This window comes from Biomphalaria glabrata, chromosome 16 (assembly GCF_947242115.1).
Source record: "Biomphalaria glabrata chromosome 16, xgBioGlab47.1, whole genome shotgun sequence".
Lineage (NCBI taxonomy): Eukaryota > Metazoa > Mollusca > Gastropoda > Planorbidae > Biomphalaria > Biomphalaria glabrata.
The window spans coordinates 20,048,557-20,067,588 of NC_074726.1; the positions used below are offsets into that span (position 1 = coordinate 20,048,557).

The 19,032-nt window shown below is 34.6% G+C and overlaps 1 protein-coding gene across 1 annotated transcript in view; it reads right to left on the reverse strand.

Annotated features, from left to right (window-relative positions):
- The window catches only part of LOC106066853 (uncharacterized), a 443,149-nt gene that overhangs the window by 43,702 nt on the left and 380,415 nt on the right, over positions 1 to 19,032 (reverse strand). The window contains exons 58-62 of the mRNA XM_056013586.1: positions 16,767 to 17,327; positions 16,345 to 16,410; positions 2,555 to 3,115; positions 2,114 to 2,191; positions 231 to 791 (exon numbers count right to left, since the gene is read on the reverse strand). Of these exons, the coding sequence (XP_055869561.1) occupies positions 231 to 791; positions 2,114 to 2,191; positions 2,555 to 3,115; positions 16,345 to 16,410; positions 16,767 to 17,327 (1,827 nt within the window). The remainder of the gene's footprint in view (positions 1 to 230; positions 792 to 2,113; positions 2,192 to 2,554; positions 3,116 to 16,344; positions 16,411 to 16,766; positions 17,328 to 19,032) is intronic.

The window sequence follows — 19,032 nt, forward strand, 5'->3', positions numbered from 1 at the left end:
CGATTCCACGCAATAAATTAATTTTTTGGTTTATGAGCTTTAATTTGCATTGTGTAAAAAGAATATAATACTCTTAATTTCTATACCAAATATAATATTTTCTGATAACAAACAAAAATGTTATTGAAGTTTAATCGGAACAGGATAGTAAAATAAAAATGAGAAAAATCAATAATTGTATTGGAACGCAGAACAATAAATACGTAGCGAAAGATTTACATGTCACTTACATAAAGCAGAAAATACTTTGTGTCTCAGGTCTCTCAACTCTGTAAAATCTTGAACAGCAAACCTGTTCTCATCGACTGGTTTACTAGCAATGCCATCCAACTCCTTTGTATCAGTCAAGCCAATACCAATGGCATAGATATGAATACCTTCTGCCCTAGCTTGTTCTGCTTCTGGAACTGTCCTTCTAGAGTTAATATTCGATACACCATCAGTCACAACAACAGCTACATTATCAACATCTGAGCGATCACCATTTTCTGCTGTGAACATAACAGATCTCATTGTTTTGAGAGCATCTGCAGTGTTGGTACTACCATACCTATAGGGAATATCATCAATGGCATTGTACACATCAGCTTTCTTAGAGTAAGTATTCAGTTGGAACTGCACATAGTCAGCATCACTGTAGATGACTACACCAACTCTGACATTGTCTCCATCAATATCAGCATCCAGGAGGAAGTCCTTAACAAAGTCTTTCATCAGTTCAAAGTTTGGTTCAGTTACACTAGTAGAGGCATCCAGAACAAAGACCAAGTCTAATTTAGCCCCAGCACAGCCTGTAAATAAAAAAGAATATAGGTGATAAAAAATAATTTTATAAATACAGTTTTAAAAGAGGTAGTCCACCATTTCGTGAAGAAATTATTTAACTAGTGGTCACAAAACGTGTTCTACAACGAGGAAATTGGTATCGTATTTTAAAAAAATGGAATTAAATAGCGCATCTAAGGAAGTTTCTTTATTTACTTTGGAATTAAATTCATCATATTAATTAGGCTACCCCAACAAAGTTTTGGGGAAAATCATTTAGAAAAACATACATATGTTAGTGTAATGTGAATTAAATTAACACTGTAGAGAAACTTTAAACAAGGCTTTATTAAGCTAGATGTTAAGAGCAGGGTATGTAATATGTGAGATTGTGTCTGTGTTTGTTCATTATATTAGTTGAAAGCTGTGAATTGTTTTTATCACATGTTTTTCATGGGGGTTAATAGGGTATTCAGTGATCAGTCTAGCCAGTTGTGAAGCTGATCTGTTCAGGGTATGGTGTTTGTGGTTGTTTTTGGTTTATTCTGTTTAGAGTAAGGGGATATTAGTCTTTATACATGTGTGAATCAAATATTGGGTAATGCTATGATAGTTGATGATACCTTGAGATAATACATTATTGAATATAGTCTAAGCGCCCTTGAATAGTTAATTTGGGCACATTTAATACTTTTTACTTTATTATTATTGTGTTTTTATATAATGTGTAACCCATGTATGCTGTGAATAAATATTAAGTTTCTACATCTTTTTTTGAGTGTGATCTAAATTAACAAATAAGTGTAATTGGAGAATTGACCACTGCGGCATTCCTATAGTGTTTAATTGGAATAGAGAATCATGCCGTAATCAGGTGTGTTAAACACCAATCCACATGAGCTCGTTATATTTTGAAATGTCCAGCACCCATTCGGTGTCGCTCTATACATTTAGTATCATACTTATAATACTTGTACACTCTTAATAATCTACAGTTGGGGCATCGTATTACGTCCCACTATGAATTACCCTAAGTTCTTTACACAAGAACGTCACACGAACTGAAGTTAAATATTTAGACAATAACACACTAAATCAATTTTGCGAAAATATTATCAAGACGTTACCCAAACATAATAAGTTTAAACAATTTCATCACGGCAAGTATTACATTAACAGATATATTAAGAGGTAAAATAATAATCGGAATATACTAATCTATATTTTTGTACTATGAAATAAAAAGATAATGTATTTCATCTCTTAAGGAATTATAGTTTATATTATACATATATATTTAAATAAAATAATGTCAAATTGGATAGAATATATAGTAAAAAATACTTACTGACTCTCTGCTTAGGAGTTGTTGGTGGGCGTGTTGGGGGAGGCGTTGGTTCAGTTCTGACTGGCGGTAAAGTGGAACCTGTAATAACATTTTAAATTACCCATTTTTATGATATTACCTCGTTTTTATTACAAGACATTTGCAAATGATATTAAAAGAATTCTACCTCTAAAAATAGAACTGATAAATATAATTTTAAATGACTTAAAATTCAAAATTTAAAAAAAACTTTAAAACAGGGCAGTTCTAAATGTTCTAAACGTATTAAATGCATTACTAAATGATAATAATTTTATAAAATATCGTTTTATATTAGAAACATCTTTAATATTTTCAATAAATTCTCACAAAAAACAATGAACATTATTTTTAAAAAACTTGAACGAGTGGTTTTGAAAAAAACTTTTAAAAATAAATTACAATTTCTTAAATTCCACTTACATAAAGCAGAAAATACTTTGTGTCTCAGGTCTCTCAATTCTGTAAAATCTTGAACAGCAAACCTGTTCTCATCGACTGGTTTACTGGCAATGCCATCCAACTCCTTTGTATCAGTCAAGCCAATACCAATGGCATAGATATGAATACCTTCAGCCCTAGCCTGTTCTGCTTCTGGAACTGTCCTTCTAGAGTTGATATTTGATACACCATCTGTCACAACAACAGCTACATTATCAACATCTGAGCGATCACCATTTCCCGCTGTGAACATAACAGCTCTCATTGTTTTGAGAGCATCAGCAGTGTTGGTACTACCATACCTATAGGGAATATCATCAATGGCATTGTACACATCAGCTTTCTTAGAGTAAGTATTCAGTTGGAACTGCACATAGTCAGCATCACTATAGATGACTACACCAACTCTGACATTGCCTCCATCAATATCAGCATCTAGGAGGAAGTCTTTAACAAAATCTTTCATCAGTTCAAAGTTTGGTTCAGTTACACTAGTAGAGGCATCAAGAACAAAGACCAAGTCTAATTTGGCCCCAGCACAGCCTGTAATTCAAAAAATATTAATGACAAAACATAATTTAATAAAACAGGTTTAAAAAAGTTAGTTTCCATTCCTTAAAGAAAATATATTAAGCTTGTGAACACAGAAAGTGTTTTACAACAAGGAAAGTATTGAATTCTAAAATACTGAATTAAATAGCCCATCAAAAGAATTTTATTTATTTTCTTTGGAATTAATTTCATCGTCGTAGTACTAGTTAATTAGGCTACTCCAACACAGTTTTGGGGACATTTTAAACCAGGAAAGTGCAATATTCTTCTATCAAGGGCCGCATTTTTAAAAAATGCGAATGGAGGGCCGTATATAAATGTGTTGCGGGAATTCACATACATGAGAACAACAATAACCAGCAACATATATTTAGACACTGAGGTGACAAAAAGAATAGCAAAGGCTTCTGCAACAATGGCAAAACTCATCAAGCGCGTGTGGGAAAATACCAAATTAACTACGTCACAAGGGCGTAGCTAGGGATTTAGGGGCCCGGGGCATTAACCTCTTTGAATGCCCATTGAATTTTGACATTCGACATCATGACATGAAATAATGTACTTAATAAATATATTAGCCTAAATTTAAATTGGTACAGTATATCTTTAAAATGAACAAAAATAATTATTAAAATTCTTGTAATGAATAATACCATTGTTTATTGACGAAATAATGCACAATTTACAAATCGCTATTCATATCGCTTAAAGTCGTACTTTCTGTACAGCAAAGGCATCTATAACATCATCTACACTACATCGATACTGTCTAGTATTTGTGACTACACTGACATTAAAGCCATACTACTAAGTCTTTCTTTCGTCATTTGGCTCCTGAGATAGTTTTTGATTAACTTAAGCTTTAAGAATGATCTTTCACATGACGCAATGGAAGTGACCTGCTTTAGCAGTATTCGGATGGAGGTTGCAAGGTTTGAGCACACATTATTACCATATGAAGCCATCTTCCTCAATATGTGAGTTGATGATTGTGGCACTGGTTTGTTGATGAAAAGTGCTCGTGCATCAATGGCATCACTGAACAAGCGATTGTCCTGTATCTCATCATACATACATGAAAAAGTAACACAGTTATTCATCAACGTGTCATCATCTATAGACTCCAAGAGGTGTCTTAATTCAAGAAGAAACCCAAAGATGTCCACATGGTTTGCCGGCCTTTGGAATCTTAATTTATGAAGTCTGTCCAGCACTTCTGTCGCAACATGTCTGAATTGCAGTTCTCTTGATAGTCCTACATAAGAACTCAGATCCCCATTAAGTCTTTTCTTTCTTCTGGTTGTTTTGATTACAGGAAATCCATAGCATTCATTATCTTCTTTTGCCTTTTTCGATGGACTAGGTTATCAGTTTGTCCGTTTCTCATCATTTTGTAGTGCAGTGCAGTGCAGACGTTTGTAGTTTTTTCTGAACTATTAATTGGGCACAGGAGATACGATCAGATATCCGAATAAGCAAACATTCATAATTTTCCACTGCAAGAAAATTCTGTCCATTGCTTCTTGTGTCCATTCTTTTAGTTGTTGATTTTGTCGAGATGCAAGGAAACTGCCGTCGTGGCTTCTTCTCTTGCGACCACCTTGTCTTATGCTCCTTTTTTAAACTCCCGGCTCCAGCTTTTTTCAGTTTGGCCCATCTCTGGGGTGAATCGGAAAAACAGTTGAACAATTCATGTTCCAAAAAAAGGTGACAATTGGTGAATCTATCTCAACAGAATGAAGAGCTGCCAGGTTCAGAGAGTGATAATCACTTTGAATTTATGTCTCAGAGACGTTTCTGCAGGCCAGACAGCCTGCCATTCACTGTGGCCGCGTTATCATTGGTTTGACCTCTGCATAGATGAAAGTCCAGTCTTTAAGAGTTTTCAGAACAAGTTCTTCATAATGTTGTGCATCAGGTTTCAAAATTTCAAAGTAACCAATGAATGACTCTTTTATTTCGAAATTATCAACATTCAAGTAACGAACTATTAGGGATACCTATTCTTAATGAGAAACATTTGGAGTGGAATCAAGCATCAGAGAAAAGTAACAAACTTGATTGACTTTCCCAACAATTGATTTTCCTAACTTTATAGCCCATCAATTAAATTTTTTTGAATTTCTGATGACAATTAATGTGTCTTCCAATATTCAATTACATGTAAGTGGTGTTTCGTAACTTCATCGAATTCTGCAATACATTTAAAAGATGCTAGGAAGTTCCCAGAATTGGGTGAATTCAGTTGTTCGTTGTGACCAAGTAAGCTTGAGTTTGTTTTTGCTAAATGCTTAATAGCTGCTGCTATACGCTTCAGAATATCTTTTCAAAACTGCTGATTTTTCAAAATTTGAGCATAAAACATATGTGACAGTTCATCTGGTTTTGCCTTAAGCTTTTCTTCTTCTAGCTTCCACTTCAAATAAGCGTGTCTGTGGTTTACTCCTTCTTCACGTTCTTTCAGTCTCTCTGGTTTCTTCCATTTGGTGAAACCAACTCCATGTTAGCCCAATGCAGTGAATGTCTTTTCTGATGCCCCAGAAAACAGTGTACATGCAAAACAAAAGAGACATTCCAAGTGAAATTATGAAATTTTTCCTGTTGGAAGCCTTCTAGTGAATCATAATGATGTTAACAAAACTAATTTCGAACACTCATTTAAGGCAACCCCTCAAAAGAGGGCCCGGGGATCTTCAAATTCTCCTCCCCCATCCATCACCTTAGCTACGTCACTGCCTCGCCAACCAAAATCCTGCGTTCTGAGCACACTTCTTTATGGCAGTGAGAGTTGGGAAACTTACATGCGTCAAGAACACAGATTAAATAACTTACGCTGCCTGTGACGCATAATGCGCATCTCCTGGATGGATCATGTCTCCGACAAGGACGTTCTGAAACGGGCCAATATGCACAGCACCTATAGTCTTCTTACAAATGAAGACAAAGCTGGCTCGGTCATGTCACTCGCATGCCAGATGGAAGAATGCCCAAAGACAGGGGTGGGCAAATTACGGACGGCGGGCCACATGCGGCCCGCCGGAGTGTTTTATGCTGCCCGCAAACACCTACAGAAATCAGGTGTACTCACGGATTATACAATGCAAATATATTAGAAATAAATATTTTTAAATATCTATATAAATTATTGAAACTTCTGACTCATATCACTACTTATGAAGAGGCTAAAGAAACATTGTCCCTACAAGTCATTCTAAAAAGTTTAAAGTAAACGAATATTTTTATTTCAAAACATTCATTCAAAGATACAAACTCATTTATTAATACTATGAAGAATTGTGTTGAATGTGTTAAGTTGGCATGGAACAAAACGGCAAGTGTAACAACTGACGGAGTCCGTGCTTTGACTGCGAACAATAAATTAAAGACCAATATGTCCATCATAAACTCTAAACTGCATTGAATATCAAACATAGTATTAACCCCATTATCTCAGTGATCAAACTTATCAGAGTTAGAGGTCTTAACCACAGGCAGTTCAGGGAAATACTTAAAGATTTGGAAACAAAAAGAATATTAAGATGTTTGGTACTACAGTAGTATCCGCTGGTTTAACACGGGAAGGGTGTTGAGAAGAATATGGAATCTCAAGAAAGAAATTATGTTCCTAGAAGGACATTGACTGTGACTTTGTTACTAATATGTCTAATGAAAAGAGGAAGACAGACTTATCGTTTTACAATGCAAATGTTTCAATGGTTTATTTTCACTTGAAATGTATGTGCATGTTAAATCTTTTTCAAACAGAGCTTTCACATCTCTCAACGAAGCAAGGGAAAACAGGTTTTGTCATTTTCTTTTACTGAAAGGTGAAACTATTTCTAGTGAAATGGCTAAAATGTACAAGACTTATTTTGGGTTCCTTGATTTTGGGATGTGAAAGCAAATTTTAAGAACTTGGAACCAGTTTTCAATTTCCTCAGCTTAGCATTTAATGCAGAAGCGGAATCAGCTCCAGAAGACATACCTCAAAGCAATTATGATTTGTAAGAGAAGTTAGGGTCAGCCATTTCTTCCGCAGGGCTTTTTGGATGCCAGAAGCTGTATTTCCGCACTTTAAAACAAACTTTGCTGTTAAACTTTCACAATATTTGGGTGCACATACATCTGTGAACCAGCATTTATTTCTTGTTTGAAAGTAAACAAGTATAGGAACAGGTCGAAGCAGTCAGCATCACAATTATAACAACTAGTAAGCTAGTTCAACAGTTCCAAAACATTTTGCAGAGTGTAATCAGTTAATTACTTTACATTAAGTACAACTAACTGTAGATTTGTGGTGAAATGTTTTGATGTAAAAAGACAATGATAAAAATAAAAATATTCGTAAAATGAGTTTCAGACATCGTGAACTCTTGTTGCAATTCCTCTATAGCTAGTGTAAAAGAATATAATATAAATGCATAATACAGTATAAATGTGAAGTTAAAGACATTATACACAATTAGCTAGCGAATTTTTCTATTTTGTAAGTACATTCAGCCCCCCCCCCATTCAACAATTTTTTTATGCGGCACTCGAAAGAAAAAGGTTTCCCACCCCTGCCCAAAGACATACTATACGCTGAGCGTGCAGAGGGAGTCAGACCCAAGGGCCGCCCAAGACTAATCTAAAGAGATTTCTGTAAGCGAGACATGAGAACCACGGGCATCAAACAAAGTGTCATTCAAGACAAAGAAGAAGAACGTTGCCCTGTCAACTAGCTCTAAGTCAGATGCATATACATGCACGAACTGTGGCAAACTCTGCCGCTCCAGAATCGGCTTGATCAGTCACATCAGATTCTGCCCCGTCTCAAGACGAAACCAAAGCCATTGATTCACCTGGGTGCATTCATTGTCCTCCGTGTATATATATATATATATATATTATATTATATATTACACACACACAACTTAGAAAAATACGCTAGTTATCTGTGCGTAATGTCTTTTTATTCACATTTACACCGTACTCTATTTTTACTTTTACTTTTCATCTTTGTTACACTATCAATTGAGGAATAACAACAGTTAGCAGTTTCTGAAACTAATTTAAGAAAAAAAATCATCATTTTATAATTATCCTTTTCTGTCATAACATTTACTACAAATGTACAGTTGTACTTAATGTGAAATATTTAACTGTTTACACTCGTGCACAATGTTCGGAACTGCGGAACTAGCTGTTATTCTTGTGACTGCTGTCAGATTACAGTCAGACGGCATTGACCAGTGAATACACTCATTATTTTCAAGGAAAGCAAAACCAGCATGTTCACAGATGTATGTGGACCAAAATAATGTAAAAATTTAAAAGCAAAGTTTTCAAAGTGTGGAAATGCAACTTCTGGCACCCACAAAACTCCATTGGAAAAAAAATGACTTGAACGTTACTTTCAGATCTTAATTTGCTTGGAGGTATGTTCTTTAGAGCTGAATCAGCTTCTTAGTTAAATGGTGAACTGAGTCTATTGGAAATCGGTTCCAAATTCTTGACGTCTTCAAATTTGCTTTCAAATTTCACAATGAAGGAATCGAAATAAGTTTTCCATTTTCCAGCTATTTCACTAGAAACTATCAGCAAAGAAAAATGAAAAAAAAAAAAACGGTCTTCACTCGCTTGCCTGGAGAAATGAAAAGATTTAACATGCACATACATTTCATGTGCAAACACCCAATTGCAATATTTTAAATGAAAAACATGAAGTCTGTCTTTCACACTTCATTAGAAATATTACTAACAAAGTCACAATCAATGTCCATCAAGGGACATAACATTTTCTCCCTTGATCTTCCATATCTTCTCAATACCTAGCCCATGCTAAGGCAGTGGATATTGAACATCCAGATCTTTACGTACTTCTCGGAACTATCTGTTGTTAAGAGTCTAGCTATGATAAGATTGATCATTGAAATTAAAAGGTCAATAATATGCTTGATTTTGTTTGTGCAAACTTTCCCGTTTAGAGTTACGGTTGAGATATTGTTCATTAATTTAAAAAAAAAATTTCTTTCTCTGTCAAAGCATGAGCTCCATTAGTTATTACACTTGCCATCTTGTTCCAAGCCAACTGAACACTTTTAACACAGTTCTTTATAGCATTGAATAAATACTGGTTTAAGTTTGTGTTATGGACTGAATATTGCCAGTAAAAATAATCTTCGTTTATTTAAAACTTTTGAGAATGACATATAGAGACAGCGTTTCTTTATTATCTTCATCATACGTGATAAGAATCAGAAGATTCAGTAATTTCTGTAGATATTGACAATTATTCATTTTAATATATTTCCATATTTCATATGAATAATCTGTGGTGACGCCTGATTTCTGTATGTGTCCGCGGGCCGCATATAAAACATCGGTAGGCCGCATGTGGCCCGTAAGTCTTAAATTACACACCACTAATTTAGACAAAAATACAAATGACATTATTATATGAATTAAAGTAACACTGTAGATAGTATGACAACAAGGTTTATTAAGCTAGAACATCACATAAACTGACGATATATACTTAGACCAATAACACACTAAATCAATTATGCGAACATATTCTCACGACTTTGCCCAAACAGGAAGTATTAAATAAACAAATATAAAGAGGTAACAAATTATGGAATTATATTAATTTATATTTTTGTAATAAGAAATATAAAAAATAAAAAAAAATGTCAAATTAGATAAAATATATATTAAAAAATACTTACTGACTCTCTGTTTAGGAGTTGTTGGTGGGCGCGTTGGTGGAGGCGTTGGTTCAGTTCTGACTGGAGGTAAAGTTGAACCTGTAATAACATTTTAAAATTTCCATTTTATTATATTACCAAGTTTTTTTTAACTAGAGATATGCAAATGATATCAAACGTTTCCTACTTACAAAAATAAAAAAAGGAATAAATAAAATTTTAAATAACTTAAAATTCAAAAGTTTAAAAACTTACAAGGAGTGCTGTTTGAACATGCTATGAAAGTATTGTAATGACCATGTTCTGTAGTGACTCTATGGTTGCGCACCAGCGCACGAGGATAGACTAAATGAACGGGGAGAGAGGAAGAGGAAGTGCGAGAAGATTGAGATTGGAACGGTTCTTGTTTTTTTGGTGATCTATGTTGATTAAACTTTGTATTATCTTTGTTCCCATACCTCGTTGAGTTGCCTCCTTTAAATGTTGTAACATTGGTATCGAAGTGGGATTATAGGCGACTCAAAGAACGGGAGGTAAGTTAGTAATGGCTTCCCCTATTATGAAACAACTAGACCAACTCTTGATTAAAGAACTAAAACAAGAGCTTCGGTATCGAGGTCTAAAGCTTGGTGGTAGCAAGGAGACACTTACAGCTCGTCTCCGGCAGGCCCTGATTGAGGAAGAAGAAGTCCCGGACAGTTATCAATTCGAAGTAGGGCCAGATATAACTGAACTCCAAGGTAAGATGCAGGAAAAGATGGAACTCCTAGGTAAGATGCAGGAAAAAATGGATACACTTGATATAGGGATTAGAACCATGCAGGACAAAATAGACACACTCGATTCAGGGATTAGGACTGAATTGGTATCGGTTAACCAGAAAATAACCACGATGGAGGTCACGATGAACCATAGAGTCACTACAGAACATGGTCATTACAGTATTTTAAACATAATATTAAACTATCATACTTTTAAACAATAAGCATTATTTACTGAAACCTTGGAAGAGTGGTTTTGAAAAAAAAAATGTTTTAATTAAAAATTCTTGAATGTCACTCACATAAAGCAGAGAATACTTTGTGTCTCAGGTCTCTCAATTCTGTAAAATCTTGAACTGCAAACCTGTTCTCATCGACTGGTTTACTGGCAATGCCATCCAACTCCCTTGTATCAGTCAAGCCAATACCAATGGCATAGATATGAATACCTTCAGCCCTAGCCTGTTCTGCTTCTGGAACTGTCCTTCTAGAGTTGATATTTGACACACCATCCGTCACAACAACAGCTATATTGTCAACATCTGAGCGATCGCCATTTCCTGCTGTGAACATAACAGACCTCATTGTTTTGAGAGCATCTGCAGTGTTGGTACTACCATACCTATAGGGAATATCATCAATGGCATTGTACACATCAGCTTTCTTGGCGTAAGTATTCAGTTGGAACTGCACGTAGTCAGCATCACTATAGATGACTACACCGACTCTGACGTTGCCTCCATCAATATCAGCATCCAAGAGGAAGTCTTTAACAAAGTCTTTCATCAGTTCAAAGTTTGGTTCAGTTACACTAGTAGAGGCATCAAGAACAAATACCAAGTCTAATTTAGCCCCAGCGCAGCCTGAAAATTAAAAAGAATAGAGGTAACAAAAACAAATTGAGTAAAAAAGTAAAAAAATATTCTACTATTTCTAAAAGAATTTATTTCGCTCGTGGATATAAAAAGTTTTGTAGAACGAGGAAAAACAAGTATCGTATTCCACAATACTGAATAAAATGGCGCATAAAATATATCTTTGTCTTCTTTATTTTATTAGGAATTAATTTCATCATGGGTATAGCATGTAATTAGGCTACTCCAACACAGTTTTTGGGGGATTCATTTAGACAAACATACATAGGGCAGTGTAATATGAATTAAAGTAACACTGTAGACTGTAGAGAATCTTTAAACAAGGCTTCATTAAGCTAGAACGACGCATGAACCGACGATATATACTTAGACAATTGCACACTAATTTAATATTGCTACAATATTCTCACGACGTTACCCGAACATAAAAAAGTATCTCATAAAATGAAGTATTAACATAACAAATGTATTAAGAGGTTAAAATTTATGGAATAATACTATTTTTTTTCTTTTTGTACTGAAAAATATAAAGATAATGTTTTTCATCTCTTACGAAATCATTTTTTTATATTTAATATATTGTATAAAAAGAATGTCAAATTTGATAGAGTATATAGTAAAGGTCACGTTTTATTACCTCAAATCAGTGAACATCAATACTGACAATTGGGAAGACATATCTCTAGACCGCAACAGATGGAGAGAGACAGTAACCAAGAAAGCTAGGGACAGTGAAAGTACATGGGTCTCAGCTAAGGAAGAAAAACGCACAATCCAAAAAACGGACAGCTCCTCTACCACCAAAGCAAAAGCCACCTTAACCTGTGCTATCTGTGGACGGGAGTGTCTCTCCAAATAGGGCTCTACAGCCACATGAGGAAGTGTGCTCTGAGATGAACCATAGTCGTTCTACGACTGAAGGAGGCCAATGATGATGATGATATAGTAAAAAATACTTACTGACTCTCTGTTTAGGAGTTGTTGGTGGTCGCGTTGGTGGAGGCGTTGGTTCAGTTCTGACTGGCGGTAAAGTGGAACCTGTAATAACATTTTAAACTACCCATTTTTACGATATTACCTAGTTTTTTTAACAAGACATGCAAATAATATTAAAAGATTCCTACCTCTAAAAATAGAACTGATACATATAATTTAAAATGACTTGAAATTCAATTCAAAATTTTTAAAAAACTTTCAAGCAGAGCAGTTCTAAATGTTCTAAATGTATTAAATGCATAATTAAATGATAATAATTTTATAAAATATCGTTTTTGAATTAGCAACATCTTTAATATTTTCAATAAATTCTCACCAATAAACAATGAACATTATTAAAAAAACTTGAACGAGTGGTTTGGAAAAAAAAACTTTTTAAAATTAATTACAATTTTTTAAATGCCACTTACATAAAGCAGAGAATACTTTGTGTCTCAGATCTCTCAACTCTGTAAAATCTTGAACAGCAAACCTGTTCTCATCGACTGGTTTACTGGCAATGCCATCCAACTCCTTTGTATCAGTCAAGCCAATACCAATGGCATAGATATGAATACCTTCTGCCCTAGCTTGTTCTGCTTCTGGAACTGTCCTTCTAGAATTAATATTTGATACACCATCTGTCACAACAACAGCTACGTTATCAACATCTGAGCGATCACCATTTCCTGCTGTGAACATAACAGATCTCATTGTTTTGAGAGCATCAGCAGTGTTGGTACTTCCATACCTATAGGGAATATCATCAATGGCGTTGTACACATCAGCTTTCTTAGCGTAAGTATTCAGTTGGAACTGCACATAGTCAGCATCACTATAGATGACTACACCAACTCTGACATTGCCCCCATCAATATCAGCATCCAGGAGGAAGTCTTTAACAAAGTCTTTCATCAGCTCAAAGTTTGGTTCAGTTACACTAGTAGAAGCATCAAGTACGAAGACCAAATCTAATTTAGTTTCAGCACAGCCTGTAATTTAAAAAAATATTAATGACAAAACATGATTTAATAAAACAGTTTAAAAAGGCTAGTTTCCATTCTTTAAAGAAAACATTTTAAGCTTTTGAAAACAGAAAGTGTTTTACAACAAGGAAAGTATCGAATTCTAAAATACTGAATTAAATAGCGCATCAAAAGAATTTTCTTTATTTTCTGTATTTACTAAGGAATTAATTTCATCGTTGTTACGATGGACACTCAAATATAAATACACTTGACATAAGAACGATCTCATGTAGACACAAACAAGTTCACTCAGCCCTCTTGATTACTAGAGCTCTCACCTTGTTTGGGTCTGGTTTTATTCCTGACTGGGAAATAATGTGTCACAAAAACACAATTTCTGACTTTTGGAATGCTGATTTCTTTTCATTTAATCTATTGTTCTTTTCCTTTATCCCTTTGAGTAATTTTGAAAGGTTTTCCTCATGATTTTTGCGAGCCTCTTCTACTGTGTCCCCCTTTCCAATTACCATTATATCATCCACCACGTTAAAACATCCTGTTAGTCCCTCCAACGCATCATTCAAATGTCTTTGAAAGACTTCCGAGGTTACTTTGAGACCAAAAGGAAGTCTATTCGAGTTGTATCTATCGAATGGGGTCGCCATTGCAGTGAGACCTGATGAGTCCGGGTCTAGTTTGATATGCCAAAAAGCTTCCTGAATGTCGACTTTGCTAAATATCTTGGCGTTACCCATTTCAGCCAAAATGTCTTCTAGTGTTGTTAGGTTGTAATGCTCCTTCACTAGTGCCTTGTTCAAGGGTTGAGGATCAATGCAGATTCTGATCCTGCCATCTGATTTCTCTACCAATGCCTTTTGGCTAACCCACTCCATGGGCTCAGTTATTCTTTCCAGAATTCCTCGTTGAATTAATGAATTTAATTCAGCTCTGACTTTCTCTTTTAATGTTATCGGAATTCTTCTACTTGGTAGGACTTTGGGCTTCACTGTTTTGTTTATTTTCAATGTAGCCACGCCCAAATCACCAAGTGCGTCAATGTTTTGATGTTTGTTTCCTGTCGCTTCCACTTTGGCAATAAATCGGTCTTCATTTATGTGAATGAGTTCCATCTTCCTCAGTGTTGATAATCCTAGCAGGCATGTTAAATCATTTGGTACTACCACATACTCTACATTGAATTTCTCATTGGTCTTTAGATTGGTGGTTACCAACGTAGCTTTTCCTTTTGGCTCCTTTACCGTCTTATTCTCTGTGACGTCGGTACTATCTGGTCTGGGCACACATATTTTTCGTTTATGGTATTGACGTTGGCGGCACTGTCCACTTGAAATCTGACTCTTTGGTTGTTGATCATCATGACGGCAGTCCTCCTATGCTTTTTGGAGCCATTAATTGCCATTACTCATTCAGTTTGGAGTGTAACTTCATCTTCTTCTGTGTCTGAGTCTATGTTGCTCTGTGTCTTTGCTTGAGTAATGCTGTATATTTTCTTTTTGCAGACTGAGGTAAAATGATTCCTGCCTCCACAAATGTGACATGATTTTCCCCAGGCCGGACATTTTTCCTTTATGTATTCATGGTCGCCTTAGCAAAATTGACAAGTTTTTCTTTGTCTTGGCCCCTTGTCACTCTGTTGATATTCCTTTCTGTATTTTTGGGCCTGACTTAGATGTTGAGATTCTTTCAATCGTTGGTTTGTCCAAAAGTTCGTTTCTTCCTTCACTGATATTCTTTATTAGCCTTTGTGATATTTCATATATCCTACACACATCTATGGATTTCTGTAGGGTTAGTTTGTCGTCTTGCAACAGTTTCATTTTTAAGTGTTCACTTCTAACCCCTAAGATAATTTGGTCCCTAATCAGACTCTCTTCTAGTTTATCAAAATTGCAGCTGCTTGCCAGTTTCTTCAGGGCAGTTATGTACGAGTCAATGTTCTCGTCCTCTTCTTGTCTTCTCGTATTGAAGACATATCTCTCATATGTTTCGTTGGTTCTCCCAAAATAGAACTCTTCAAAACTCTTTAAAATTTGTTTTAATTTTGGCTCCTGCCCTTTTCCAAATGAATCAAACACGTCTGCTGCCTCACTGCCAATTATGGTCATTAGTGTTGCTACACGTATATCTTCTGTCTCTGTTGTGAGTTTCGTGGCCTTTTCATAGTTATCCCAGTCTCTTCTAAATCTTTTCCAATTGGCCGCCATATTGCCTGTTTGCAATAGCGGTTGCGGTACTGGGAAATATCTGTTAGCAGTTGCCATTTTAGCTACTGATTTCTTATATTTTCCTCCAAGTTTCGCTAGGTTATCGTTTACCTTTATTAGATGTGTAAACCGCTGCCACCATGTTACGATGGACACTCAAATATAAATACACTTGACATAAGAACAATCTCAGGAAAACACAAACAAGTTTAATCAGCCATCTTGATTACTAGAGTAGTTTCCCTTGTGCATGGGCACAACACTTCATACAATATATCATTCCATCAACAATCGTGGTCTCCTACTAGTTTATTAGGATACTTTAAAACAGTTTTAGGGACAATCATTAAGACAAACATAGGCTACATATGTTAGTGTTATATGAATTAAAGTAACACTGTAGAGAATTTTAAACAAGGCTTTGTTAAGCTAGAATGTCACAAGAACTGACGACAATTTTTTAGACAATCCCACACTAAAACAATTGTGAGAAAATATTCTCACGACGTTACTCATACATAATAAACAATTATCAACAATTTCATCACAGGAAGCATTAAATAAACACATATGTTAAGAGATAACAAATCATATTAATTTTTATTTTTGTACAAAGAAATAAAAGGATAATATATTTAAAGTCTTACATAATTATATTTTATAGTTAATAAATTTTATTAAAAAAACAATGTCAAATTTGATAGAATATATAGTAAAAAATACTTACTGACTCTCTTTTTAGGAGTTGTTGGTGGAGGCGTTGGTTCAGTTCTGACTGGCGGTAAAGTGGAACCTGTAATAACATTTTAAATTTCCCATTTTTATAAAATTACATAGTTTTCTTTTTAAAGAAGACATTTGCAAATAATACCAAAAGATTCCTACCTCCCCCCCAAAAAAAAAAAGAATTGATAAATATAATTTGAAATGACTTAAAATTTAAAAATTCCAAGCAGCGCTGTTTATTAATGTATTAAATGCATTATTAAATAATACTAATTTTATTTAAACAAGTTTTATATTTGCAAAATCTTTAACCTTTTGAAATAAATTCGCACCAATTAACAATAAAAAAAATATTTACAAAAACCTTGAAAGGGTGGCTTTGAAAAAGCTTGTTTTAATTACAATTTCTTAAATGTCACTTACATAAAGCAGAGAATACTTTGTGCCTCAGGTCTCTCAACTCTGTAAAATCTTGAACAGCAAACCTGTTCTCATCGACTGGTTTACTGGCAATGCCATCCAACTCCTTTGTATCAGTCAAGCCAATACCAATGGCATATATATGAATACCTTCTGCCCTAGCCTGTTCTGCTTCTGGAACTGTCCTTCTAGAATTAATATTCGATACACCATCTGTCACAACAACAGCTACATTATCAACATCTGAGCGATCACCATTTCCTGCTGTGAACATAACAGATCTCATTGTTTTGAGAGCATCAGCAGTGTTGGTACTACCATACCTATAGGGAATATCATCAATGGCATTGTACACATCAGCTTTCTTAGCATAAGTATTTAGTTGGAACTGCACATAATCAGCATCACTGTAAATGACTACACCAACTCTTACGTTGCCTCCATCAATATCAGCATCCAGGAGGAAGTCTTTAACAAAGTCTTTCATCAGTTCAAAGTTTGGTTCAGTTACACTAGTAGAGGCATCAAGAACAAAAACTAAATCTAATTTAGCCCCAGCGCAGCCTGTAAAAAAAAGGAATATAAAATGTTACAATATGTTTAGATAACTAGTTTCCCTTGTTTTGATAATTTTATGAATGTTTTAAAAATGAAAGTGAATGTAACATTGATAACCTAAGAATTTTTTTTTTCATTTATACTTAGAAAAACTTAAAAGTAACAAAAGTTTATTAAGAAAAAAGGGAAAAAAAATGCTAAGATTAATGTTCTTATATCGTGGATAAAAAGTGTTACTCATTGTGGCCTTATCGGTATTAAAAAAAACTAGCACTTTTAAAATAATTCCTTATTAACTGCTAGTACAATTGTAAACATATGTTCAGGGACAATTAAAGTGAGGACAAGCGATAGGGGCCCCTTACAATAGAGAAAAAAATCTATCTTTAGACTGGTCATCAACCTTACGTTTTTTTCTACATTTAGTTTCACATTTTTACCGACAATACTCTAAATCGTACAGTTGGAAACATTGTCGTAGTTGAAGATTGTCCGCTTAAAATGTGCTTGTAATAAACGCTGAATTTACTCCATTGCATAAATCCTTAAATTTACATTGTTTGTTACACAAATATGTACAGTAAATATCTTTTTTTTTTAATTATAGAAAATATTTTATTTTATTTACAAATACTCTCTTTCCTTTGTATTATAACATGACATTAAATTTAGCTTTTTCTTTTAAATAAGTGAATTGATTTTTATCAAAGCTTTCAAAAGTATAGGAGCCTCCACAAAAATTATACATCGAGGCCTCCAGAAAAATTCTGCATCGAGGCCTCCAGAAAAATTCTGCATCGAGGCCTCCACTAAATCGAGCCTGGATATGCTACTTTTGTAATACACTAAAAAAGGAGCTTCCGTAGTTCCTGTCTACCATGTACGATTTTTTTAGGCTTGTAAATTCTTAGCACAATAAAGGGTGTCAAATATTCTATAGCAAGTTAGTCGTGACAATTTGTTTGCATGTGCACATAATTATATTTATTATTATATTTAGTCATTGCCTAGAATATGATGTATTAATTGTTTGTTTTCAGCCTTGGAGAAGACATTCTTGCCTGTTGACTTTCGAACTGATAAATGCGAATGAAGTTTCTTTGCACAAGACTGAGCGTATTTACTCTTTACGTCTTGCGGAGTTGAGGTCTGTGTTAGCGCTCGATAAGATAGTAGGTGAAACACGTCCAGCAGTTTGACGATTAAAGTATATTGAAAAGCTCTTCACATGCCATTGTCTGAGTCAAAACGATGATTTGAACATCAACGAAGCATTGTCAGTAGCATTTAAAAAATACGAATATCAGCATCCTGAATTAAGTGATACGTAGACAGTGAAAAGGAAATCTTAATTGACTACCAGTGGATAATGTTTATGCTTGCCATGGCTGTGGCAAAAAATGTAGGTCACAGTTGGGACTGCATATCCACGGGAAATACTGCATCCCTCATTAATTTTTGGACTCGAAGTCAAGCCTTATTATTTTCTTAAATGTTGAAGGGGGTTTCTCTTTCAAAAACTTTTATTTCTTTAAAATTTGCTTTTTAATAAAATAAAAAACACAAATAAACATATAAAATGAAAGAATACTAAAAGATTTTAATATTCTGTATACGCATAGTGAAAATCGGCATTCCTTTGACGTATCAAGTGCTTTATAATGTACAAGAAACAAGAAGCAGTATGTGAGCTCTTTAAAAGAAATTGCAG